Source organism: Leptosomus discolor, chromosome Z, assembly GCF_034619465.1.
Source record: "Leptosomus discolor isolate bLepDis1 chromosome Z, bLepDis1.hap2, whole genome shotgun sequence".
Lineage (NCBI taxonomy): Eukaryota > Metazoa > Chordata > Aves > Leptosomiformes > Leptosomidae > Leptosomus > Leptosomus discolor.
Window position 1 is genome coordinate 68,314,120 of NC_141419.1, and position 27,362 is coordinate 68,341,481.

Sequence of the window (27,362 nt, forward strand, 5' to 3'; positions counted from 1 at the left end):
CAGCAAGAGAGTCACCTCTAGACCAATTCTTCCGTCCCTCAGATCTCATGACAGATGTATTTTGAGGGTCCTAATCATTGTGGTAGGTGGTGTAAGTATATAGGACTGCAGACCTGTAGATTTCATTTGAGGTAAGAGTGCACAGGGTTGGGAAGATCGCACCCCTAGCAAGCTCCAAGCAGGACAGAAGCCCTAGGATACCACAGCAACCAGGCAGCCAAAAATGGTTAATGAGAACAAGAGCAGAACTGAGATCTGTTCCATTTGGATTACTCACCAGGTGTGCATTAGCCATCAGTTATTGCAACAGAACAAATAAGGCATGCAAATATTTTGGCCATCTCATTGGCCTCTATGTTGTGCTTTTTTTTGTTGAAAAAGCATTGGGTGAAGATTTAAGGCTCAATCATATTTCAAAACAAGAACTGCTATCGGTTGATTTTGTTTATATCCTGCATTATTTCACATTGTATGTGGAGAGAGAGAGAGAGAGAGAGAGAGAGAGAGAGAGAGAGTGTACAAAACCTCTGGGACTAGCATAAGTCATAAATTCATCCCACCAGAATGTAGATAACTGTAGTGGGCTCAACCTTATTCAGCATTTAGGGCACCTGAGCTGCTGTTCTACCACCAAATCATCTGCTTAAAGCAAATAAAAGTGAAATGGCAGGGTTAATATTGTCAAGTCAGTCATTTTTTCTAAGGCAGGTGCTGTTACATTTGTGTCTTCTGGTTTTGTTTTTCTGACTGCTTGCCCCACTGGAGTTCTCCACAAGAAGTTTAGTCTCCATTAACGGAATGGTTGGCTAAGTCCCATCCCAACAGCAAAACTAACATCAACAGAGGAGTATAAAAATATACCAGTGAGAAAGAATACTTTCCAACCAACACACAGGCGGAAAAGGAAGATGATGCACTATAGTCCTTTTCTGATCATCAATGCATTTAAAATATTGTAAAATTATTAATGGAAACAGAACTGAAGATCCTGGGAGATCTTTAGTTGCAAGTTGAAACAGCAGGGTAGAAAAGTAAATGAGCACTCCACTTCTAAATTTAACAGCAACTGGCAGTGCTCCCATAATTAGCATTTTCTCAACAGCAAACATTCTGAACAAAGAATGTACCGTATGTTAAATCCCTGTGCAGAATGTACAACTTGCAGTTTAAGTGAGCTGGCAAAGCAAAGTTGGACAATAATTCAGAGTTTAAGAATTTGTGTGTAGAACTCCCCTTCTGTAACAATTGGACCAGATCTGAATTGCATAAAATAATCAGGTGCCTTTTAAAGTTACGATAGAATAAATACTCTATTATCATTGGTACATTCCTTTCTCATTCTAGGTATACAATAACTTAATATATTTAATATTTAGATAAACAATTTTTAGTAGATGCTTTGGCAGTCAAATTCTTACATATTCTCTATTTCTACTGAAGTATTTCGTTATGTTTTCAGAAAAAATTATCTGGATACTACTTACAAGAATTATATGCTGTACAAAACAGCAGCCCAAACCATCACTGCAAATTGTAGAAGACACAGTTAATAAAAGAGTATAAAAAGGAATGCGTATTTGCTAGAAGATATCCAATATTCACAGGGAAGAAGAAGAAGATACATCTGCACCACGATTTTTTCTTTTCTTGCCAATGAAGCCAGATAAAGATTGTCAGTTATTTGAAAAGCATTTCACTTATTCCAGTTTATGCAACAACTGTGTTTCCTACACTCCACACATCACCATTACAAAGTTTTGGAACAGATTTGTTCCCTTGGGCAATGCTTGTTCATGACAATTAAAAAAGGTAAAAAAATCTTCAATCATTTGTTTAGGTTGACTAAAAAGTTACTAAATGGTACATTACAATAAGTGGGCGATAGGTGTTTCCTCATTACAAAATGACTGTTGTCTTTTACTTGTAACAGGGGAAAAAAAAAAAAAAGAGAGAAAAACACAAAAGTATCTTCTGAATGTTCACACTGAGAACTCTCTGCTTGGGCAGCAGAGTGGAGCCATAAGAGTCCATAAGTACAGACAGACACAAACCCAACAGGAGACCATCTTAATCCAGAAGATGGACCAGGTTCCGGTGAAGAATTTTTCAATTTGAGCGCTTTCATAGCTGTTAAGGGGGAAAAAAAAAAAAGCAGCAATAAACTCACTATTCATATCTCAGACTCCAATACCCTCCCTCTGTTTTTCCAACTGAGTCACAGACTTCCATCAGGTTAACTCAGACATGAAGCAGGGGAGAGCAGCCCCTTATACAGCAACCTTGATAACCTTGCTCAGTTATCACCCAGGAAAGACTTGCAAGCTTGTTACTTAAGGAGTGCAGATGCACTAGTGGCAGAAGTTTCCATTCGTACCTCTCAACACAGAGAGACATTAATTCTCAGCGTTAAAGAAATACACTTACTGGAACCAATGCGTTACTGTCATCATCACATAGAGCGAAGCCAAGAAGAAAACGAAGTGGAAGTAGGCATAACTGTACACCGTGCCTTTCTTCTCATCGTAAATCACAGTCTGGCCTCCCCTTTTTTCAACGTGTTCTTCAGCATCAGCTGTAAGGGACAGGAAACAAAAAAGCTTTTGCAAATTTAATGAGAACTGAAAACAGCAGCTGGCTTCACAGAGAACACAGCAAAACAGTGATACAGAGCAACACCTGAACATTCCCTTTCCCTCAGGGCACAGGTCTATGCCTTTAGTAAAAGAAATTGGATGGACACTGAAATACTGCCTTGTATCAGCTTCCTGGCCTACTGGCTCATTTTTGAGCCATTTAAATTGTTCTACCTGTACGATATTACGATATTCTTCCAGCAAGTCCCAGCTGATAACCCTGATTGTACCAGGTCTGCAAACGGGACACTCCCTTTCTAACTCATTCCCGAACTGCAGTACCTGCAGAGCCGCTGAGCCAAAAATCCAGCAGTCGGTCACACCCGCAAGCATGCAAAGAGCACAGATTACTCTTCGTATGTTGCAGTAATGAAATGTCCTTTAAGGAATTATTAACTAGCCTGGTTTTTTTTTTTTTTAAATGGTATTGCTACATCTCTTGCTTCCTTCCCTAGCCTAACTTTGAATGGTTCAGCTGCTTCAGTCTGATATGCTACAGAACAAGGATACAAGCAGCTCTCCATCTGCAGCTGTGTCCTTAACCCTCTTGGCTTTGGTCTGAAAGCCACAAGTGAGGTAAATTGTGCAGTGAAAATGTAATTACCATCTCCATCAGGCACGCAGCAAAAGCAGCAACGAGCTACCTGTGGAACAGACAACAGGAAGGGTAAGTCTGTGCTACAGCAAAGAAGCAGAATGGTCGGTGAAGGAAGGTCTGTTATGTCTACGTTACAGACACCAATTTAGAAAAGTCTGGTTTGTATTTCCAACCAGCACAAGACTCAAATTAGGATTTGCCAAGTAGCTCTTAACAGCAGTTTCTAAGCTTAGGAAAAATCTTACTCAGTAAGATTTGGAGCAAATTAACCATTCTTTAAGAATTACTCTACACATTTTACATAACTCAAGGTCAAACACTGGTGCAAATAATCATGACAAAATGGTGGAAAAGCTACAGTGAAGTGGTTGCACATCAGTAGTTCAGAGGGGACTTCCCTCTTTAGACTTGCATCTAAGTCCTTTTTAAATTAAAAAAATTCTCCACTGAAATGACAGTATAAGGAATTTCTAAAACCCTGCTGCATGGGTTGGAAATCACAACCGCATAAGCCTAAGTCCGAAATGTACTTATCTTTGGAAGAGCTGCTGAAATGGGGCCAGAATGAGTACAAGCAGAATGAGTAAAAGCAGAAAGCTGGTTTTATTGCTTTATTTAACTGTCGACATTCTTTTTTTTTTAACTGATGGAAAAAGGAAAGCTGAAATTGACACCTCTTGTGTTGAGTGGTAACATAAATGGGAAAGGGGTGCTGACCATCCAATAAATACAGTAAGCCTTTAAGGTAAAGTGTCCAATGAAAACATTAAATGGCAGGTTTTACCCTGTGTATCCGTGATAACACGGACTCATTGGGTTCATAAGCTCATGAGAAGCCAAAAAAGCTCATTCGTTTCTAAGAGACTGGCTGAAAGTCTAAATAAACCCCCTACTTGCTATCTGGTTCTACTGCTGTGCCAAGCCACACCTACAGCGCTAGCCTGAGCTCCCCTTGGGCCACACTCACATTCTGAAGCAAGTGCTGGGTTCCCTCAAACTTTTTAATTAGTTACAATTAGGTGCTTGCACACACACAGTGATGAAATTAGGAACACTGCATACCTACCACTAGCCCCTCGTAACGCTCAGTTGTCTTCAGCGCAGATGCCGACAGACCCTCTGTACACCACAAGCAACTGCAGAACTACGTTCATGCTCTTGGCCAGAAGACAAAGGCCCTTTGCCACAGGGAAAGCAATCAGAGCGCAATTAGTTGCTCTTCACCAGTCATTTCTCTACATTTACGTTCAGCAGCTCTTATACTGCTCTTTCGAACCAAACGGTGTGGAAATAATCCTGTTGGCAAGCACTGCAGCAGACGAGCTGGACCTGCCCAGTGAGGGGGCTGCATCCAGCACCGGCGCTGTGCCAGCTGCTCCCAACCCGCCTGCTGCTCCTGCCCCAAGCCCTTTGGATGAGAAGTCCACGAGCGTAAGGCTGGGAGAGGAAGGTGGGTGGGCGTGAATGGCAGCTGCTTTCTCTCGAGGCCCCTCTGCTCCAGCCTGCCCTGCTCGGCACAGGGCAGGAAGGTCCTGCTTGGATCTGCACACAGCAGGCCAGGCCATGTCTTGGTGCTCAATGCCAACCCTGCTGGCAGGCTGCGAGGGCTGGGGCTGGTGCGAGGAGCCACTGGGCGCTCAGCTTCTCAGGGCTGGCACCGGCACCCTGTCCGGTCGCACTGTCCTGCCAGAGGGAAGCTCCTCCAGCACTGACACACTCCCACAGTGAAAGACGTTTTGCTTCCCCGTGCCCAGCTACAGCAAACACCACGTGCCTCAGCAGATGCTTCTGCATTTTTGGCTTCTCAGAGACACTCTGATTAAAGACTTGAAAAATAGAAGTTAAAACTGCAGATGCAAGGAACACCAACGTAGAATGAGCTAGGTTTGGAGATTCATCCTCCAAAGACACATGTACATTTGAGAAGTGACACTAGCAAGCCTAAGTAAGGGGTAACTGTTACTTAGCAAAAAACCACTCATTTCCCAGTGCTTCTGGGTGTTCCCAGGACAAGGCGGCCAAAGAAATAGGCAGGTGGAATGAAGAAACCTGTACTGCTGAAACAGCAACATGAAATACAATCAGAGATGAAATTACAGGCAAAAAGAAAGGAAGTACTTAGGTGTGGAAATAAAAATAAGAGATAGGAACTTGGGATCATAGCTGCTGTAAGAAGAAAGGCAACCAGGACTGAAAACCTCCACTTCTTTTTCTGATAGCTTCCCAGCAGACTTTTCCTTTAAATGAGAGGACATGAGCTTGTGGGGAGCACAAGATTTAAAGGAAGTCTACAGGATGTTAAATGAACTGCAAAAGCAGCAGATTATTTCAGTACATAAAGGCACCTCCATGGGATCAGAACAAGCTGCAGAAGGGCCAATGTGGACAAGTGTTCTGATGAGTCCATACCCACAGGCATGTAGCATGCTATGACCAAGCTTTTGTTTTCACCTAATTACAGATTGCTTAGCAATGAAAACAACAGCAAGAAAAGCACATGTGGAAGTCTGCACAGAAATCCTGTGGGAGAACGGAAGAACTCACTTCAGTTTCAGGTGTTGCATATATTCCCCTCAATGCCTCTGAGCTTGCACGTGTTGTTGAGGTCAAACTAGGAGCAAAAGAAGATAGTGTCAAAACCCTCTGCATAAGTATAAACCAGACCGTGTGACTTTCAACACCCCAGCAGACATAAATAGTCTACTCTCATGTCTAAGCTAAGCATCGGCCCAGATATAGCATCAAGTACTAAGCATGTGAAAAGTTTGTTCTGCACAAGTATAAACCAGCCTGACAGCCAGCCACTGGCCAACTCAGGCTGAATCATAAGCTTAAAAGTAGGTCACTCCTGAAACGTGGTGAACTCATCACAATCACTGAGCAACAAACAGCTAAGCGCTCCAATTTGCAATTCAGAACAGATCTCCCCTGCTGTGCATAACCAATGCTTTTATATTAACTTCATAGACTTCACTTTGGCTCAGCATTTCTGTAGAGGCGTTGCCAGCGAAGTAACAGGTCACTGGCCACAGTCAGTTTTCAAAAGTAAATTACCAACCACTATTGTCAGAGTACCAGTTGCTGGAAATCAACTTTCTTGCATGATTGTAGTTGTCGGGGGGGAATCCTTTCTAGTTTCTTCTGGTTAGAAACATTTCTGGCCTAGTTTTCCCCTTTCAGGACGTGTAATGCAAACTTCCCATTACCCACAGGGAGATGTGTATTAATGCTTTGCTGTACACACTGAGCCTTCATAAGCAATACTTCAAAACGTTCCCCTTGAAGGCACTTCCCCTGCAGGCTACGTGAAGGTTGTCTGCATTCCTGAAACACCTTCCTGAGGCACTGGAAATACTGTTCTATATGAACTAGAACCATGACACATGATATCCATATAGTTGAAGTCAGAATTAAATGGAACATATATGCATATTTGATAGCAGAAAAGTAGCTGTGCTACGTCTTCAGAAAGTCTCTAATTTTCATTTCAAAATCATGAAGGAGCTTCAGTATGTGAATTCTGAAGTGGACCGATGCAGAAGCAGAACCTGCTCAAAAACCTGCAGCAGATAGGCAGTGCTGCCTCGTGGCAACCTGTACAGCCAGAACAAGCAATACATCACGTTTCAATCATCAGCAATTCGCCCTGTCCCTGAGCATGACTTATTTATTGACATGAGCTGCAATAGTACAAGGGGAGCTTCACAACTACATGGGCACAAACAGATTTTTTTAGAGCAGATGATCACTGGCCAATCTTGATGGCAGTACGGTGCTCATCACTTGTTCAAAGGAAGCCCTAAAGCCTCCCCAAGCAGTTTTGTTTGTTTTAAAGACCCTCAAGGAACAGTCATAGCCTCTCTCAGGAGGCTACAGAAATTTCAGATGGACATAACCGCACAGAGTTTTTCTTCTAGAACGAGTAAATACAGAAACAAAGCACCCTGAGACTTTGGGATCATGGACAGCTGGAAATTTTTCCCTTTGCCTCTAGATGTAAATTGCTATATTCAGCTTTAATGAAATGTATTTATTTCAAAAGTTATATTATCTTGTTGAACATGTTTGGCTAACCATTCTGAAACTGAGAATATGAACCTTCTAGCTCAGTTCTATCCTGTTACTTTGTCTGCATGAGGCCTGCTATAAGACTTCGCTAGTTGGACCATGACATTGCATTTACAGGGAGGTAACTGCAAACCCCCAGACTTACCAAGAATATAAAATGCAGCCAAACAAAATGGTAGTACCCAGGCCAGTAACCAGGTTTTCATCTCCGTGCAGGCCTTGACTAAATTCAGGTACACAGATAGTGATGTTCTGATTGTTTTCATCCAGCACTTCACAAAACAAACAAAAAACAGTTAGCAAAGTTCATTTCACTGCATTTCAAAGCATTTCAGTCTGAAGACTGAAGGTTTTCATCAAATATTTTTATTACTTCAGACACCGGGTAGGTACATTTCAGTGGTTTCTATTTATCTTTTAAAAAGATGATACAGAAAAAAATTCTGTAAATCTGACCTGGCAGACTTTTTGTTTTGGGCAAAACAAAAATGCAACACATTTCTTGTTTAACCAGAACGAGCAAACAAAGAAAAGGACTGGTTGGTGAACTAAGAAATAGGAAGTTGAAAATTTACCAACACTTCATCCAAGACTACAGAGCTATATAAGACCAAGACAGCACAGACCTGAGACCATAAACTTCTTTGACAGCAGAGGTACCTTGAGGACAACAATGAAATTCATACTTAGTGAAAAAAGGTGGTATATAGTTGCCTTATTCTCAGACTGATATACAGAAGACCAAAGAAAAGGAGATGCAGCAGTTACAGGCAAGATTTTACCTTAACATCTAAGCAAATACTGCTTCTAGGTCCCTGAAATGAAACCAGTTCAGTCCTTCATGTTCCAAGATGCATCTGGCTTTTTGGTGTCTGCTTGGAGTTCAAGGTAATGCAGAGTAGTAGCCTGCAGTATCACCCCAAAGCAAGAGATTACAGCTGCACCTTATCTCAAATGGAGAGATTTTTGAGTCAATGCTGTCTAAGGCAAACTGTGTTCCCATCTCCCCTTTCCCTCCAGCAGCCACACTGCATCCCCATTGGGAGAGCACAACTGTTTGTAGGGGCAGAGGACAAAACACAGCAAAGGCTACACCCAGGTTAAAAATAAACTGAAAGTCAGTCCCCTGACCTGGTGGGGGAGGACTTTGCATCATCCTGCAGGGCAGCACAAACAGCTTTATTGGGACACAGCAGGGACAGTACAGAGGTGGGAGCAAAAGAAGGGATGACAAACCTTTATGTAACACCTTGGCCAGAGATGTGCAGAATCTCCTACCTGCATCAGGGACATCTCTGCAGGAAGACAGGTCCACCGCCTGGCAGGCCTTTAGCTAAGTCTGGCACCAAAAAACTAAGGCACACTGTGATAAGCACAGGTTCAACAGATGTTACTTTTTGTTTGCTCATTTGTTCTAAGAAAGACATTTGCAACTCTGCTTTTTCGGTGTTGCAAATGAATACTTGTAGCTTGCATTTTCTTCAGGCTTGGTTTGCAAGATGGCCAATTTGAGAGTCCCTACTTGAGGAATGAGTCAACATTAGGTAAGTTCATGGCAAATCTAAGTGACAGGGCATGGACACCTTAGTAAGTGCCAGCACCCCAGACGTTCTCCAGCCCATGCCACTGCAAAAGCTGCACAGGCCGGTATGTGAGACCTTATCACACAGACAGGGGAAAAGGGAGCATTTCTGAGAGCAGATGACAACTATGAGAGTTCTCTGGCCTGGGATGAGACAAGGAGGAATACCTGGAGGTCAGAGAGAGTATGCTCGATGCACACTAACAAATGCAAGAACCACACTTGCAATACATACAACAATCAGAGCATTCACTTAACTGCTGAAGGCTTTGATTGCCACAAGCACGAAATTACACAAGGCCAATGATTTAATACCACCTATCACTTTCTTCCCCTTTTTTCTTTTCTGTTTTTTACACAGTGTCAAGTCTTAGGAGTAATTCAGACAACTTCTAAATTAACTTCTATATTCATTCAAAACCACTGCTTAAGCTCCGTAAGTAAATCTTCCACCTAAATACGGTCTGGTTTTCCTTCTTAGCTCTAGAATACATTTGTCTATGTGCCTGTGCCTACACAAGTGTGACAGAGAGAGGTTCGTTCCCCCATCTCTCCCCTTTCTTCTTGGGACGTGTCTGTAAAAACTTTTACTTCCTGGCAACAGATTTATTTTCCTCTAGTTATTGTTGTTTCAACTATTCAACACTAAAAGTTGAGCAATAATAAAGAAAGAGGTTTTAGCATTACTAATTTGAACCAGAAAAGTCATCTTTTAAGTGGAAAGAATCCCTGTCCAAATAGGTAAATTTGATGGTTACGTGGGAAAAGGAAACAGTTTGAGTTGTGCTTGTAATGGTTACAAGGCAAGTGGAGCACAGGAACTCTGCTGAAGAACTGCATCATCTCAAAGAACTGCAACGTAACTCCAAGTCCTTTCTCAGAACGTTTCTCTGGGCAACCTGTTCCAGTGTTTCACCACCCGCATTGTAAAAAATTTCTCCCTTATATCCAGTATAGATCTACCCTCCTTTAGTTTAAAACTCCTTCGTCTATCAGTAGGCTACAAAACTCTGGGAAATTTGTGTGTAGGAAACAGGCTGGAATTGCTTTGGTGCAACAGATGCAACTCACCTGAGGTAAGTTAAGCTCCCCCTAGATCAAACATTTAAGGTACATGGAGAGTGCCTCTTTGCTGCACAGACGTATTTTATTTGCAATTTCTTCTGCATAGGCCAGAACAGACCAAACCCAGCACTCCTTTATACCTGAATCTGTTAATTCAGGTTTGCTAAATTCTTGCTTTTAATACACGGCATGTCTAAAACAACTTACAGAAAACCTTAGATAACTTACTAGTTTCTGGTGGCTTGCTGGATAGTGCTGAGAAAGTGAGGTACATGACATAGCAGCTGATAACTCCTGACTGCAGCAAACCAGAATGGGGCTGGCCTTTACAAGAAAGAGGAAAAAGAGGAAAATAAAGTGATTTTTGCAGACGTTTTAACAAACCGAAAAAGAAATTCACATCCTTTAAAGCATCTTTCAGAAGAGAAGAGTATCTTTCGCACTTTACTTAAAGTAGTTCATAAGTCTTCAAGGCTGTTTAGATAGATTTCCACTGGCATGTAAAGAGAAAAGAGTCTGTCCTTTAGTTCTGGCTGTTTTAGAAAGACATCAAAGATTCCCACATAAGTGAAGAATCACCCTTCTGCTCTTGCCAAACACATCAGCTTTCCAAAAGCTATTGACAAGCTGCCATGATAGTTTTATTTGTCCATAAAATTTGTGTTGGAGTCACTCAAATTACTATTTCCAGGTCCAGTGTATGCAAGGTACTAACAGCACACATAAAATATGTATGTATAGTATGAAGTAAAGTATGAAATACTGCTGCCAACTCCTCAAGGCCCAAACTTTACAGATGGTAAATCACAAGTAGTCAAAAGTAAGCGGTAAAAGTGGTGAATGAGTTTGACAGCTGTTACCTCAACTGCTATCACTGCAAGAGTTGTGCAAGCTCCACAAGACATTACCAGTCATCAGCACATGAGCTTTCTTTACGGTATGACTGACTGATGGCACACCTAAAACATCTCACACCTCTCTGGTTTTAGCAGCTAATGACCAGCAACAGCACTTCACAGTGTAGATAAAGCGACAGGGGCAAGAGCAGCACCAGCTCTGAACTACCATGAGACTTTCTGCCCAGAAAGGGATCATGCCTCCAGGCACCTAACAGTGGCAGCACCAGAAACCCAGGAGGGGAAGAGGTTATCAGACTCACGATTCTGGACACAGGGTGATATGGCCACCAGCGACACAAAGAGGCACAGGCCACCATTAACACCGATCAGGACCTTGTTGTACATGCAGCCCTCTGAGCGCGTATAGAAAAGAGCCATGAGGACCAGGGCTGCCACAGCAACAGAGTACAAGATGAGAGTGACCAGGGCAAGCAAACCATTCCACATCTGCTTGTGGTTTGCACCTGCAGTCCTGCGGAGAGAGAGAGAAACACATTATCTATAGAATTATATATAAAAAAAAAAATCTAACAGGTGAATAGTTCATATCCTCAAACACAAAAGGCAGTGCTTACTTTCCTGAAACATGTGTATGTCACTACACCAACACAGGCCCTTGTAAGGTTCTTCCCATGAAACAGGGAAAGATTCCTTAGCATTAGGTTTAGCTTATGTATTATCAGGCCCAGCTGTTTCTGCAATTATAGCCCAGCGTGACTCCTAGAACTCCCAATCTCTGGGATCAGCCCAGCAGCTCAATACTTCAAGGATTTCCTCAGCAGGAACTTGGCGTGCCCCAGGCTCGGCTAGCTAGTGGTGCTCTTCACACAAGGACAGCAAAGGCATATCGCTTGGCACGGCCTCTCTTCAGCCCCTTGCCCTACCTTGCCAGGATTACTACCCTTTCACTCAAAAAGCCTCCTCTCTCCATTTGGGTCTATCCCACCAGTCTCTCTCAGCTAAAGCGTGGTCCATCTTGTTTTCCACTCTTCATCTTCCAAACACCTCTTGCAAAGATCACTAAGTTGTTCAGGAGTAGCAACTAAAAAAGTTGTTTTGGCACAAAGGGCTTTTTGGTGCATGGAAGGTTGTTTTGTTTTGTGGAAACATGACTTATTTTAAAATAATATCTAATGTAGACAGTTCTGAAGTTAATGCTGCTGCTGGAAATCTTCCATCCACAGAAAAGCAGCTACAGCAATTAGCAGTAAATATATCTGTGGTATATAGAGATCTCACCTCTTCCTCCCTGAAAATCTAACAAAGCCCAAAGGTTTGCTAAAACTCTTTCTTAGCGGTCAGTATGCTAACTGTAACAAAAGAAGGCTGCAAAGGTTTGTGGAAGAAGAAATGAGAGACAGAAAGGGTGGAGGTGGAGGCAGGAGTTCCTGCATATACGTGGGAGGACAATTTAAATATTTTAAATTGATGAGAGGCTAAGGGCTAGGAAGGTAGCAGAAAATATGCTTAAACTTGAAATTAAGTCAATGTCAAAACGAGGTATATGTGGGTTGATAATGGAATCTTGTGTATTTAGATGAAAGCAAAGAAGCTGAAGAGAAAGTAGCTGTTCTGATGTTGAGAATTGATGTGCATTTAGCTGACACACAAAAAATCCAGAACTGCACACAGTTTCCCTGTTACATTTTGCAAATCTAATTTTATTCTCTTGCATCACTGTTTCTTAGCAGGTACATTTTCATACAAAATATAGAAGAAGTTAAAGTAAGAGGTTTTTACACCCTGACGTGCTACTACTTAGTGGAAGCGAAGCAATCCAGGTTAAGAATAAAATCAGCAGAGTAGAAGTGAACAAGGAGGAAACATCTCCACTGGGGAAGTAGAAGATGAACAGCTCTAAATATTGACATTAAAGCGTTTTCTTTCAGAAATTACATCCATGCTACTTTAAATTCTTTGTTACAAGAAATGTATTGTTCAGGAGTCCACCTGAATTTTACGCAAATAACTACTCGCCCAACACATACCAATTTTTATTCCATTTGTGTGCGAACTCAACAAGCAGGATCAGCTGAATGGCAATGAAAAGGAAACCTCCTGTTGCTCCTACGTAGCGCCAAGCTGCAAGGCAGAAAGGCAGAAAATAAGTCAAACGGCAGTCACCTTTCCCTTGAGATAAAATGGAATTCTTGTCTATGCAGTGAAGCCATTACACAGTTTGAATATCTCAAGCCTGCAGATGTAGGAGGAGATGAGAGATTTCAGCTGAAAGGCCAGCTCAGCTTACACAAGATTAGCTCCCTGACTAATTCAGGTTGCAACCTGCTACACTTTCAAAATACGCCTGTTAGGATATTTACTGAGTTTCCCTAACCCAGAGAATTTTTGTGGAGAGTGAGTTACTACATTCAGACAGAAAATACTGAAACCTCTATTTGTGACTGGTGGGAGGGAGGTGGTGTGAAGGCATTTCACAGGAATCTAAATGCTGAAATTGCAAGATACTGGAACCCAGGACTAAAAAGGGCAAGTTCTTCCCTTCTAGTACCACAGAAAAACAAAGGTGGAGCTTATCTATTTACAAATGCTGTCCTGAGCCACTCCCAAAGAGACGGGAACACTTGGTACTACCTGACTAATTTCAAGACAGGTTATTTAACTACTTAACCATTGACCTACATACACTGTATTTGAGAAGCTGTTTGTACATGTCAGACAACATATCTCTTATGTGAAATATGAAGAGTCTCCGAGGAAATACAGATCACTACTAAATTGTTGAGTTGCATATAAAGCTTGTGCTGCTGTGCAATGCATAGTCTATAAATGACTCCAGCTCTGCAGACAATTTCAGTGAAGACCAAGGAAGTGAATTAGCAACATTCAGCCACATCCTACTATTGTGTTTTCCTTTTGAAAAAAGCTTATATAAGCGGAAGAACAGAACAGCCAGGGATGTTACCCTTAGCAGATGATGTAGGTTTTGTTTTGTTTTTTTTTTACTGTACCATAAGGTCACTATTTGAAAGCAAGCAAAAATGCCATTTGTCTAGTTTTGCTAAACATATTGAATGCAGTTGATATGCATGCTGTTCTTCAAACAAAACAAAAACCGGAAGACACTAGCATGTAAAAAAGTACATAAAAAATCGGTAGGGCACAAAGCGTGCACGTGTGTTTGGGAGAGGTAGGGTAGGAAAAAGCAGACAACCAATGGAATGAATAATTAAGTAGTCAGTCTCTCAGGATCTCCTACTGCCACAGGCAGGACTCTGCACGATGTTTTATGGATCCATCATAGATAAGGTTAGCACAGCCAGTGTGGATCTAACACTACAGCCCACACAAACCTAGAGCTTGCACATAGTACTCCTCTTCCGTGATTAACAAACTGCTACACATACAAGCCGTGACAACAGCTTTTTTTTTTAAAAAAGAAATAGGCAAATTGAGAGAACGCTCAAAAAAAAAAAAAAAAGACAGTGTAAGTTTCTCAATGGGAGGGGAAAAAAAAGGGAAAAGAAAACCACACAATACCCAAACCATCTGTAAATCTCAAATTCAGAGGCTGACTGGAGGACAGTTTAGCAGGATGTGCAGAACACGGCTTTAGGGAGAAAAGTCAAGAGCCAGTTTGGGGAAGAAAGCTTGTTATGCTGTTTCTCCACACTAGGCTAGACTGCTGTTGAGAAAAGGCCCTCTAATCAGAACAAAAAGTTATGTTTCCCCTTTTCCCCAAACACTTCAGTTCTTGATGACTTTTCACCATGAAAAGGGTCGCTTTCAAAGATGACAGGCAGTCTTGCTTGCTCATGAGTACAATGCATTGCACATCTTTCTAATCCAAACAGTGGATACTAAGGACAAGCACATACAGCCATCCCATGACTTCACAGAGGAGAGCAACAGGGATAAGGAGCCCTTCACTTCCGGGGCACCAAACTAAACCAGGACCAAACAGCTAGTAAGAACAAGAAGCAGAATTACACCTGTCATTGTTTTACCTGAAGTGGTTTTTACCTTAGTTTACCAGAGTACTGTGCTCACAGTACATCTGCCCACTCTGTTCTCTTCTCCCCTGTTCCTTCTTCCTCTTCCCCTTTTAAACACTGCGGCTAGAGGAGATCTGTGTTGAAAACACAGGTAACCAAGCAAGCCTTACTGGAAGCATGCAGGAGACACAACCGCTCCTCTGCATTACTGATCCCACCCCCTTCTACCTGCCCAGTCAAGAGCTAAAGGGCTTACAATTACCTGGCAAACTGAAAATCATAAACTCATCTTGGTATCACGACGATTTTTGGTCCTAGTCCACAAGAAGCCTGTGAGAAGCATCCCCCCTGCCAAGCCAGCATTTAAGCGCCAGGCCAGGACCAGATGCCTTTGTGGTGCCAGGGAGCCTTCCAAAATGGGAAATGCTTCAGGCATGGCATGCTCACCAGAGCACTCTCAACATGCCCCAAGAAGTCTGATTTTACCTTACTGCATTTATGCCACCAGCCTGAAAGCTAACAACATTCCAAATTCTTTTGTGGCATTGCAGGTTTCCAGGCAGCAAACACCAGCGCCCAGCAGGTCACCATGCCCCCTTGAGCACTGGCACTTCTCCACCATGCAGCATGGACCCTGGCTGCTGCGCTATGGCAGAGCTACCTGAACAAGCCAAACTAACATGCAGCTCTGTGCTGTTCAGTGAGAAATTTCTTGTGCTCCATTACAGCCCCCTGCTTCTTGAAGAATTTTCAAGACAGCACTGCAGTGGTACTTTTACCTACCCATCTGGCCTGCCCTTGGTCTGAAAAAAACATGCTCTTTACTGCACATTCACACGAAGTCCATGTACTCTGCACACACAGTTCCCCCCAAACAGCTCCAAATAATCCTTTTGCATCTGGGCTATACTGGCCTTACTTGAAGCAATGTTGCAATATTCACATTGATCAGACCATTAGGATTTATAACCACTCACAAGGTAGTACAGACCAAAGCAGCGTAACAAAACAAGAAGGACATACCATTGAGGAAAGTGTCCTGATCAGGAATGAAGAAGGCTCCCGAGCACATTGCTGCCAAAAGTATAAGTTTAAAAAGCCAGAATCTGGACAAGGAGAGAAAAAAAAAAAAATCACCTGGTTGTAACAGGAATTAGAGGTCTTCACTCAAGGACCACAAGAAATCTCTATTTAAAGCCCAACAAGAGAAAAAGCAGCCTTTGATGACTGATTGACATTTTAGTTAGTTTTCACTTGACGGCACTATTTCTGACAAAAGCAGTAAAATCAACTTGTGTTTTGGTTTGGGTTTTTTTTTGCCTAGTACTACACCCAACTGGAAACTTAGCAGACAAACCTGTAAAGAGAAGTGGAAATTATGCAATCAAAGAAATACTTACCCGTTATGAATGTATGCTCGGCAGCTTTTGCTGCTGTTAATTTTGATGGTGAACAAGAAGAACAAAAAGAAGAAACAGGCCATTCCAAAACAGACTTTGTACACTGCAGAGTACCCCACCAACTTCTCGCACATCTCACCCGCCTGAATGCCCTTGCACATCTGCTTGTAGAAGGGAATCTGAAAAGTACAACATGTTACAAGCCGTTAGATGGGACAAAGGACTCTTCATAACCAAGCATGCCAATATCTACACACCACCAACTCATCACTGGCTTCATTTAACACCTTTCACTGTTAATACCCCTCAGCCTGCATTTAAGGGTCCAAGGGACATGAAGAAATGTACAACACAAGGGACTGCAGGCTTCCAGAGCTTCCACTCTCAAATCCCTCCAGATGCTTTGAGGTACAAGTCCACATACCTTTCCTTCAGCTCTGTTTGCTTAAGCCATCCCTGCCCCTTACTGCTTATCCCCTCACCCTGTGCACCCTCTCCCTTCTTCCCGTGCTTTACAGCAAAAGACTGATTGTTTCAGTAATCCAGTTTACATAAGCCATACCGGCTGTTCTACCAGCCAAAGGGACATGAATGAGGCTGCAGTGCAGGAAGCTCTGGCTTGTGCTGTCCTCAGTGCAACCATAGACCAAAATACACCCAAGTGGCACAGCTCCCTCCTCTCCATCACAGTCTCTGAAAGGGAGTTGTGCCAGTTGCCCTGATTTTGTTTCAAATTAACAGAGAGGCAGGAAAATTCCACCTTTCCCTTGACTCATTAAATATTTGCCTTTGAGGCCTTGCTCTCGCCAAGAGGGGAAAGCAAACAGCTGCACATTTTGGCTTGAGTTTCACCAGGAAAATATGATGCTGGGTGCTCAAAAAAAGCAGGTTTGTGTGGCCAGGACCCACTCCTGTGGGGTGCCTTTGTGCAGACATTGCCCCTCGCAGCCAGGGAGCCTTTCAGCTGCACAGAAATACAAGCATTTAATTAGAAAACCACTGTTCATTTCAAAGAAAGAAGGGCCTCTCTGTATGCTCACAGCACTCAGCTGAGGCTGGTGAGACTAGTCAAGCAACATGTCAAACCCTCCGGAGCTGACTGCTGCTACCTGCGCAGGTAACTGGAGGAGAGAGAAGACAATGTGTGCCAGGACACAACGTGCGCAAATAAATAACTCGGCCAAAGGTAAGGAATCAGATTTCAGAAAGCATTCAGCCATGCCAGATTTTGCTTAGGAAAAATATACAAAGATTGTAAGCAACACCATCCTTGAACATTTCCAAGAAATCAGCAAAGATAGAGGTCTCTTCCTCCTTCAGCAGTCAGGTCAGTACACAGAACCAGGACAGGGAAAGGACAAACAGGACCTGAGAGCAAGAGATGCAGCAAATAAGGGATAAACACATACACTGCTGGCTTCCAACCATCAGACTCTGAAAGCCTGCTTCCCTCCACAGGGTATGAAACTTCCCATCCTGTGCCAGCAACCCAAACCAGTCAGGAGCTCAACAACCCTCCTAGCAGTTTCTCAAAAAGAGCAAATATTTCAGCAGCTCACAGCAACACTGAGTTGCTGTGCTAAGAGCAGCAAACCTAACAACAGGACCGAGCTGATCCGAGGTGGTCTAGAAACAGCCAAGGAGATGAAAGCTGTCAAAACAGCTCTTTGGTGTTACAAGAACAGATTCAAGCTGGGCCACTCTGAAATGGTCTTTCAGAAGTAACTCAGAGATAAGTAGTCACTGCATAAGAAGCTGGACAGTAAACATGTAGCTGTGGCTAACTTGCATCCAAGAGTTTTTAGAGAGCTCCTGAGAAATTGTCTGGAGCATCAGCGATGCCTCTCCCTGGTCTTGAAAGGCAATAAAACGTCGGACTGGGCAAACGTGCCAGCATTCAAAACGAGCAAATGGATTGACTTGAATAATTAAGAGACAATGCCACAGTGATGCCAGGGCAAGCCAAGGGGCCACAGTGATGCTAGGGAAAGCAAACAGGCTATCAATTAATGCTTTCTAGTTCTTTGCTTGTAATAACCATCAGTCAGCAGAGGTTAAAAAGTTGCATAATACTGACCTAACAACATTTCTGAGAAAATTAAGTATTTGATACAGGTGATAGTACTGACGAAGGAGACAGAGTTCTGTAAGATCTGTACTTGCTACCAGGAAGAATTTTGCTGATGAGAATTACAGAACAAAATAAAAAAATACCATGGAACTTGATTAGTCGGCTAGCTAATGAAGAACTCTGGGTAACTGTAAACGGGCATCTTCTTTAATTGCACAGGTTTCTACAGAGATCTTAATGGGATTTTTGACCCTATATGTTCTTTTCTCCAGTCAGTAGTAATCTCCTTACAGATCTGGCTGAGAGAAAATGGATGGATTCACAAGAACAATAGTTCAGTTTGTGCCTACACAAGCAACAAAGAGCTCAGCTGTCACGTAGTATGCACAACACTACACAGTAATATGTGATGGCCACTGGAATAGTCCTGTGGGATTGAACGCCCTTTTGGAGACCAGTGATCATGAAGGAACAAAACAAGAATAAAATCAAACTATTGGGGACCTCAACAGATAATAAACACGAGCACAACGCTGAGGACAAAAGGGCTGATGTAACAAAAAGGGCAAGTTTTCATGAGAGGATGGTCTACTGCTGGGAACAATTTATCAAGGCTTATGTGACTTCTTCGCTGAAAGTTAAATAAGACTGATTTTTTTTTTTTTTTTTTTTTTTAAGTTCTGTATCTCTGAAACATGTTCAGCTGCCAACATCCTGCCCAGCCTATGTGATTTACCAGGTTTTCCCTTTGCTGGGCAGTTTTTCCAGCTGTCAAAGTTATTTGCTAAGTTTGATATAGTGAAGTATCTACTTTTATACCTTTAAAAGCAACGTAAACTAAATTATTTGACCTCCAAGTAGGGGAAAAAGCATTCTTGCTTCAGAAACTCAGTATCCGCTCAGATAATGTAAACGCCTCGGTTGCTGCACAAGCAATGATGTTATCACAGCAAAGTCGGCAATCTTCCAAATGCAGTGAAACCCTTTGAGATGACAGCATCAGCTACAGTAACAGAGACAGACTGCCCGGAACTTGCTTTCCCCTCACTGTGAGCTGCTGATGCCCAAAATAAATGCAGTGCAAGCAGCAAGCCAACACGGCCACATTGCGTGCAGGCTCCAGCCGGCTGGGCCTTGGCCACCTCTGAGCTTGGGTCTGTCTGCACCCAAACATGTGAATGCACGATCACGGGAAACAGCATCAGAGGGGGAACAGGAGGGAAGAAGTGTGCAGAAAGGGGCCTGAAGAGCTCAAACAAGACTGTTTTCATCTGGATGTCCTCATCCAACAGCGGGATAACGTGGCAGATGAACTTCACAATGGAAACGGAGGAAGCATAAAGAAAATCAGTGTAAGTAGGGAGACAAGGGCAAAAAAACAAGTAAAACCACCTGTCTTGAGCAGCTGAGAAATGGAATAGAAAAACAAAACCGAATCACATGCCATCTTGCATCTATGGCTGAACTATTATCAGAAATAGGCGATGGGCATCTATATTTAAACAACTCATTTTTGGTAGCAAATTTGGGTTTTAACATCCTATAATACAGTTAGGGGCCAAGATATAAACCTAGCTGGGGAAGCAAGCCTGAAAGCATGCTCTGCCAGAACATGTAACCATCTAGAACTGAAGTGGTTTGACATAATAAAACTGTTTTTTACCGGTGTTTGTTTTCCTGAAAACATCCTTCTTGGTTTTCCTTTCATTATTTAAGTAGGGCACGGATATTGTCAGGGTGAAACTCCTAGTTTTGCAACAGCTTTAACATTAAAAATTTAATTAAAAAAATAAATCTAAATACTATTTTGACAGACCAAAATGATTTCTCTCCCTTTTGTTCTCTCAATTACCCTTTCAAAATGAAATGAATTTTCAAATTAAATTACCCTTGCCTGTGAAATGCAAGGTTTTGCTTCAACAGAACACTTTTGAGTAAAGGTGTACTTGTTTTTCAAAAAACACAATAACTGGAAAAAAGAAATAATAAAATATATATGGATCAAGGCATAGAAGCACTCCTTCAAGATGGGTCCTGAGCTGGGGTTGTTCACCTGGAAAAGGCTCCAGGGAGACTTTTACAGCAGCCTTCCAGTACTTCAAGGGGGCCCACAGGAAAGGTGGGGAGGGACTCTATCAGGGAGTGTAGTGACAGGATGAGGGGTAACAGTTTCAAACTGAAAGAGGAGAGATTTAGTGTAAGGAAGAAATTCTTCAATGTGAGGGTGGCAAGGCACTGGAGCAGATTGCCCAGAGAAGCTGAGGCTGCCCCCTCCCTGGCAGTGTTCAAGGCCAGGTTGGATGGGGCTTTGAGCAACTTGGTGTGGTGGAAGGTGTCCCTGCCCCTGGGGACAGGGGCCCCAGGGCCCCTTCCAACCCAAACAGTTCTACAATTCTATGATTCAGGAACAGAGTCAAGCCTCTAAACTTAAATTTTGTGTAACTGCATATCTGTCTTTTCTGTCTTTCTGTCCCTGTCACTGAGGCTTTCATGTCTTGATTGAAGCTCTACCCAATCTTTTGCCTTGGCACACAACCTTGCTCCTCTGAAATCTATTCTACACGCTACTATTGAAAATATTTTCACGGTCAAAACCAGCCACTCCTTCCCTACCCCTCCAGTTCCTCTTGCTTCTTCCCCAAAGATCAAAGACAAATGCCTTGGTTTCTTTGCACATTTTTCGGAATTCAACCCTTTGGTTGTCTCTCTCTTGGTATCCTGCTGGACGCAGGAACAGCTCAGGAGATGGGGAAGAAGAGTGAAAACAATAAAGAAAAAACTCCTCCCCCAAAAGACACTGTTCAATTCTTAAGGCTCACCACAAATTACGACATCTTCAAAATGCTGCTGGTTAGATTAGGAACCAAGGTTTTGAAACCATAACCAAATACTCCACAGGTATCGTGTCCTCCCACTGACACATGGTTTCATCTACCTGCCAGCTTCAAGTGAGTATATGGAAGCTTAGCTCCCTGGGACAGTGCCTCATTTTTCCAGTCATGTTGCAGGGCACAAAGCAGGTCCCCAGCTTTGGACTGGCATGTGCAGTCTGGCACCTCCGGAACTGAAAAACTGTGCTAAATATGTTTTAATAGACAGATTGCATGACCATGGGGGTAGATAAATACTGTGAAGCACATACCAACATTTTTTAAAAGTCACTGTTTAAGGTGTCTGTAAGAGTGTACATTTGCTGTTGCTTCCTCTCAGAATAATGCTTTTAGAACTACTTAGACCTGGGAACTCATAGCCAATCAACCAAAAAAACCTCTCACTGACAAGGGAAGAGATTCCCTTCATGTAACATCAGCATGAGTATTTGAACTCTAAACTGGTAAAGCAGACACAGAGTTCCCCGCCGAGACTACGGCTCCATAAAGGACTGCACTAAAAATTTAATTTTTTATTTTTTATTTTAATACAGAAATTTAAAAATTCTAACTAAAATTAATTAAAATTCTGTCTCATCTCAAAAAACAGAGGGTGAGGTCCACGAAGCATCATGCAAAGTCTTTGCTTAGAGTCTGGCTTCAGGAGGTAGGAGTGCTCCGTGATCCAGCCAAAAGCAAAGGAATCAGTAAGCGGCCAGCACTTTCTAAACACAGTTCATCGTTGGGAAGCTGACACTGGTTAGTCTGAATAAATATTTTCAAGGTGCACTCTATTACAACTGGGCTGAATTAGCTTCAGAACTCTTTGAACTTTTAACAGCCCCGAACATAATTATTAAATTAGAAAGCAGATAAAGAAAACCTACTTTCAGACGGTCCATTTCCCATTCAAAGACATCAAATGCTCTAAATTAAGAGGGTGATTATCTTTCCACTTCACACTAACAGCTACTCTTTGTGCCATTTCTTCCCACACTGAGCTTTCAAGACTATGAACTGGAAAAGAAATTTGGCAATACTGAAAAGCATGTTGTTGAAGGCTTCTTGAATCACTTTTCTGTTGGATTAAGAGCGAGTATTTTTTTGTTAGGGATACAAGCTGCATTAAAACCACACTACTGATGGAAAAAGACTTTATGAAATTTGGATATGAGCATGTAACTTGTCTCCCACACACTTGAGTTCCTTGGGTTATTCACTTTATTCCCAAGCTAAGCATCTAGTAAGTCAGAGTAATTCCTGGCAAGCAATTTCAGCATGCACATATTGAACAGTTTTTAAGTAACAGCTCAAAGGCAATCATCTTTGACAGCTCATTGAGGACAGGAGAGGTGCCTGAGGACTGGAGGAAAGCAAATGTCACTCCTGTCTTCAAAAACAGCAAGCAGGAGGATCCAAGGAACTACGGACCTGTCAGCCTCACCTCCATCCCTGGAAAGGTGATGGAACAGCTCATCCTGGCTGTTATCTCTAAACATATGGAGGAAAAGAGGATTATCAGGAGTAGTCACCGTGGATTCACCAAGGGGAAATCAAGCCTGACCAACCTGATGGCCTTCTGTGGTGGCATGACTGGCTGGGTGGGTAAGGGGAGAGCAGTGGATGCTGTCTACCCCAACTGTAGCAAAGCTTTTGACACTGTTTCACATCACATCCCCATAGGGAAGCTTAGGAAGCGAGGGATAGACGAGTAGACAGTGAGGAGGATTGAGAACTGGCTGAAGGACAGAGCTCAGAAGGTTGTGATCAGTGGTGCTGAGTCTAGTTGGAGGCCTGTGACTAGTGATGTTCCCCAGGGGTCAGTACTGGGTCCAGTCTTACTCCACATGTTCACTAGCGACCTGGATGAAGGGACAGAGTGCACCCTCAGCAAGTTTGATGATGACACAAAACTGGGAGGAGTGGCTGACATGCCAGCAGGCTGTGCTGCCATTCAGCGAGACCTGGACAGGCTGGAGAGCTGGGCAGGGAGGAACCTAAGGAGGTTCAATAAGGACAAGTGTAGGGTCCTGCATCTGGGGAGGACTAACCCCATGCACCAGTACAGGCTGGGCATCGACCTGCTGGAGAGCAGCTCTGCAGAGAAGGACCTGGGAGTGCTGGTGGACAGAAAGTTGACCACAAGACAACAATGTGCCCTTGTGGCCACGAAGGCCAGTGGTGTCCTGGAGTGCATTAAGAAGAGTGTGGCCAGCAGGTTGAGGGAGGTTATCCTCCCCCTCTGCTCTGCCCTGGTGAGGCCACATCTGTAGTACTGTGTCCAGTTCTGGGCCCCCCAGTTTGAGAGAGACAGGGAACCACTGGAGAGAGTCCCATGGAGGATTATGAAGACGATTAGGGGACTGGAGCATCTCTCCTACAAGGAAAGGCTGAGAGACCTGGGGCTCTTTCACCTGCAGAAGAGAAGACTGAGAGAGGACTTTGTCAACACTTATAAATACTTGAAGGGTGGGTGTCAAGAGGATGGGGCCAGGCTCTTTTCAGTGGTGCCCAGTGACAAGACAAGGGGCAACAGGCACAAACTGGAGCACAGGAAGTTCCGCCTAAACATGATGAAAAACTTCTTTGAGGATGGCAGAGCACTGCAACAGGCTTCCCAGGGAGGTTTTGGAGTCTCCTTCCCTGGAGATAATCAAAACTGACCTGGATGCAGTCCTGCATGACCTGCTCTAGGCAAATCTTCTTTAGCAGAGGGGTTGAACTACATGATCTCCAGAGGTCCCTTCCAACTCCTACCATTCTGTGATTCTGTGATCATGTCTGTAATGGCTGCTCTTACAGGGCTGTCAGCAAATTCTCATGGCAGGGGTAAGAATGTGGCACTAGGATACTCAGGCAAAGTGGTATTAAATGAAAGAAAACTAGAACAGAACATAGAAAGAGGGTACAATGGGAAGAAAGATAGGCCACTGGCAGCAGAGCACAGAAACTCTCCAGCTAGTTCTGTCATAAGCCTGCTGGTTCACCTGTGTTGCAGGCACAGGGTGCTGTCACCAGCTTCTGGATATGGGCTGCTGCGGAGGGAAACGTTTCACAGACAACTCAAAGTCAAGCGCAGAAGGTAAGCAGGGCATCAACTTGACCAGCAACTGGTTAAACGAGGAAGCAGCCTTAACTGTGCACCCACCGCATGCCCTCTTTGGCGGATAACACAAAACAACTAGATGCCCACAGTGAGGGAAGCCTCCAGGCCAAGCACATTCACAACCTTGAAGGAGGCCCAATGCCCAATTTGGTGCAGAAAGTTAATTTTTAAGAATTAAACAATCCAGCCATTGTTTTCTCTACTTAAAAACAGCTTCTGTTCTTGTAGTTTGTACAGGGCGAGAGAGAGGATTTATGCTACCGAGAGCAACTTGGGTGGCTTAAGAAACCAAACCAAAGACGTGGTTCCACAGGTTTAATATGTGACCGCAAGCAGGCTGGTAAGCATTTAAGCTTCGGAAAGTTATATTAAGACTCTGAAAGAAACCTGAGTTTTAAAATCTAGTTTTAACCACAGCTCCTTTCATGTTTTGAAGCTTTTTAATTAAAAGACAATTAGAGATGAACAGTATCTGCTGTGGTTAGAGGACATGTGAAGGATGACTCAACACACACTGAAGAAAACCCCTTGTAAAGAATCCGTAGCATTGTGCATTGCAGTAGTCTGTCACACAGTACCAAGAACACAGAATTAAAATTATAAATGCAACACTTGAGAGTTATTTTCTAATTTGCTGGTTCTGCTACTCAACAAGTTGCCAGAGATGAACTCAACATTAGACTGTACCAACTTGTTCTGCCCTAACATGTTCCCTAACAGCTTCTAGTGACACCACTCGTGCAGCAAACCTGGGATGCGTTCACTGCAGTGGGTTTCTGCCCAGCAAAAGAGAAGGAAGGCTGCTAGTCCTGTGGTCCTTCACTCTTCCTATTGTGAAACACACTCGATGGGTGAGCAAATTCAGGAAGAGGATGAGCACAGAAAATCATCCTGTCTGAGTTTGGAAGTGGATGGGTGGAGGGAACTGACCACCTCTTCTGAGGGAGAGTGCCTATACATGAATAGCTGTGGAAGGAGCCCCACTTCCTTCCAGGGGCAGCAGTAGGTTCATCTCTTTTACTTACGTGCGTTTTCATTTCGTTAGCTACTGTTGTTGACATCATGACACAACAGATGATAGTCACCAGGATGAAGTAAAGCGCATACATGAAGCGGGTACTCGTTGACTGTTTTATCTTGGGGCAGCATTTGCAGCACAAGGAACAAGCAGCGGTACCACAGCAGCAGGCCAACTGGAAAGTAAGACAAAAAAATCACAAGTCATTCCATCACTGCCTTTAGGTTTCTACTGCAGAAGTCAGACAGGGAGGCTGGGAGACTTCCTGTAAAACTCCACAGTATCTTAAGTCCTCTCCTCCCAGCTGAGCAGTATTTAAGTGGAAGCAGACTGTCTTGTTTATCAAAACTCACTGGGTTTAAGCACATCAGTTTCTAGCTTTCCCACACGCTAAGAACAAGAGTGGAAGAGTATGTGCCTTCAAGAGCCAAACCACCATGCACTATTTTCATCCCAGGACACTTCCTCTTCCAACATCAATGACTGTCCGACCCAGAGAAGGGGGTTTCACATGTATGTTTGCAGACAAACATATCTGACATAACTCCACAGAGTCTCACAAACAGACTGGTTGAACAATGAGTCCCAAATAAATTTGAACAAGTGTCTTGAAAAGATTCCCAGCTTATCATTTCCTTGTCATGACTATCTGCTGCAACACCTAAGCTCAGGCTTCCTGCCTTCAGCCCCACAGAAAGGGGGTAGAGGATGGGCTCTCGCCTTGCTCGACAACAGCTCTTCAGTTTGCAGAAGACATAAAATGGGGACAGTCCAACCCAGTTCCCACACTGCCCTTCTCTCAGTTCACCACTGGATCTCGCACCAGAGGAAACAGGGGCCTCAAAGCACACAGCTGCTAAAACTGCTGCTGTTGCAAAATAGAAATCCTCCCCAAAACACAGAAAGCTACAGCTGTGGGGAATAAACAGAACAGGCTCGTGTTGGCACCAAAGCTGGAAATTAAAAATACTACAGGCATAAGCACATCATACAAGTATACTTTCAAAACCAAAGGCAGTGCTGGCTGAATTGCAATTTTATCTTTTATACGTAGTGAAATTAAGCTAACTTTTAAAGATTCAATGCAAGTCCAAGAAATAAGGAAGCTATGGCAAGTTACTGATTCAGCAAACAAATGAAGTAATAACACTTCAAAACAAAAACATACCAGAAAAAGTACAATCCACCCACTCCAGAATCATGGGGGGGAAAAAAAAAAAAAAAAAAAAAGGAAAAGCTTAAGACTAAAGGTCCTTTCAATCTCTATCAGCCAGATCCAAAGTATCCACGACAAACTTCAACTGTTGTCCATACTCACCATAATGTTAAAAACTATAGTACAGAAGTAAAAAGGTAGGCAGCTTTGGCATTTGTAAGGGGAACAACATTTTCCTAAGCCAGGCGCTACAGAGCTCTGCCAGTGAAACCTCATCCACATCCAGCAACATGTCTGCTATTACAGTCCTGGGTCCCTGGAGCTGCTACTCAAAGCAACAAATACTTAAATAGAATATATAGCTCATTTACACCTTGTTCCACATTGCTTAGAAAGCCTTTAATGATAGTTTCTAATACTGACCACGTACTCTATAAATTGGCAATATTTGTGAAAAAAAACAGTGTCTCCACCTTTTTTTCAGATGCATTCCTTTAAGCACTCTGAATAGCCACAGAAACCATAGAAAGCTGGTTAGATTATTCAACCACAGTCCCAAATTTGGTAGTTTGGGGTTTTTTTGTTGATTTTTTTCTTTTTTTAACCTCTGGTTAAGACTACCTACATTCCAGAGTGGGCCACAATGAAATAGGTGTTATCCAAAAATAAATGAAAACAGTCTCTGTCCCAAAGAGTAAGACACAGTCCACAACTTACTGACCCAAGAGGTTTCAAAGATGCTATCTTTGGGTGACAGACTTCAAAGCCCACATATATAATGAGTTCTCTGTTAAAAGACTGCAGTCAATGTGCAGCTAAACTTCACAGTCCCTTTGATATTGCATGCTTTACCACGGGCATGGCCCATCTCACCTCGCCTCTGCTTTTTGACTGTGGCGAGGGTCTGCCCAGAGGGTCGGGACCCACTGGTGCAGAAGTACAT

At 43.1% G+C, this 27,362-nt stretch overlaps 1 protein-coding gene across 1 annotated transcript; it reads right to left on the reverse strand.

Moving 5' to 3' along the window:
- Positions 1-1,979: 1,979 nt before the first annotated feature.
- Positions 1,980-27,362, reverse strand: SERINC5 (serine incorporator 5). The gene is made up of 13 exons (XM_086480118.1): positions 27,293-27,362; positions 26,582-26,595; positions 25,271-25,438; positions 16,199-16,377; positions 15,822-15,904; positions 12,834-12,927; positions 11,106-11,317; positions 10,175-10,270; positions 7,445-7,571; positions 5,776-5,842; positions 3,238-3,277; positions 2,425-2,572; positions 1,980-2,127 (listed from the first exon to the last, which is right to left on the reverse strand). The coding sequence occupies exons 1-13, from the start codon at positions 27,360-27,362 to the stop codon at positions 1,980-1,982; spliced, it is 1,446 nt and encodes a 481-aa protein (XP_086336244.1).

Coding starts and splice junctions, on each gene's coding strand:
- SERINC5 (XM_086480118.1), bottom strand. CDS start 27,362: ATGTACTTCTGCACCAGTGGGTCCCGACCCTCTGGGCAGACCCTCGCC. Junction 7,572..10,174: donor CAGCAAGCCACCAGAAACTA/GTAAGTTATCTA, acceptor TGTTTTGTGAAG/TGCTGGATGAAAACAATCAG. Junction 3,278..5,775: donor ATGCAACACCTGAAACTGAA/GTGAGTTCTTCC, acceptor TCTGTTCCACAG/GTAGCTCGTTGCTGCTTTTG.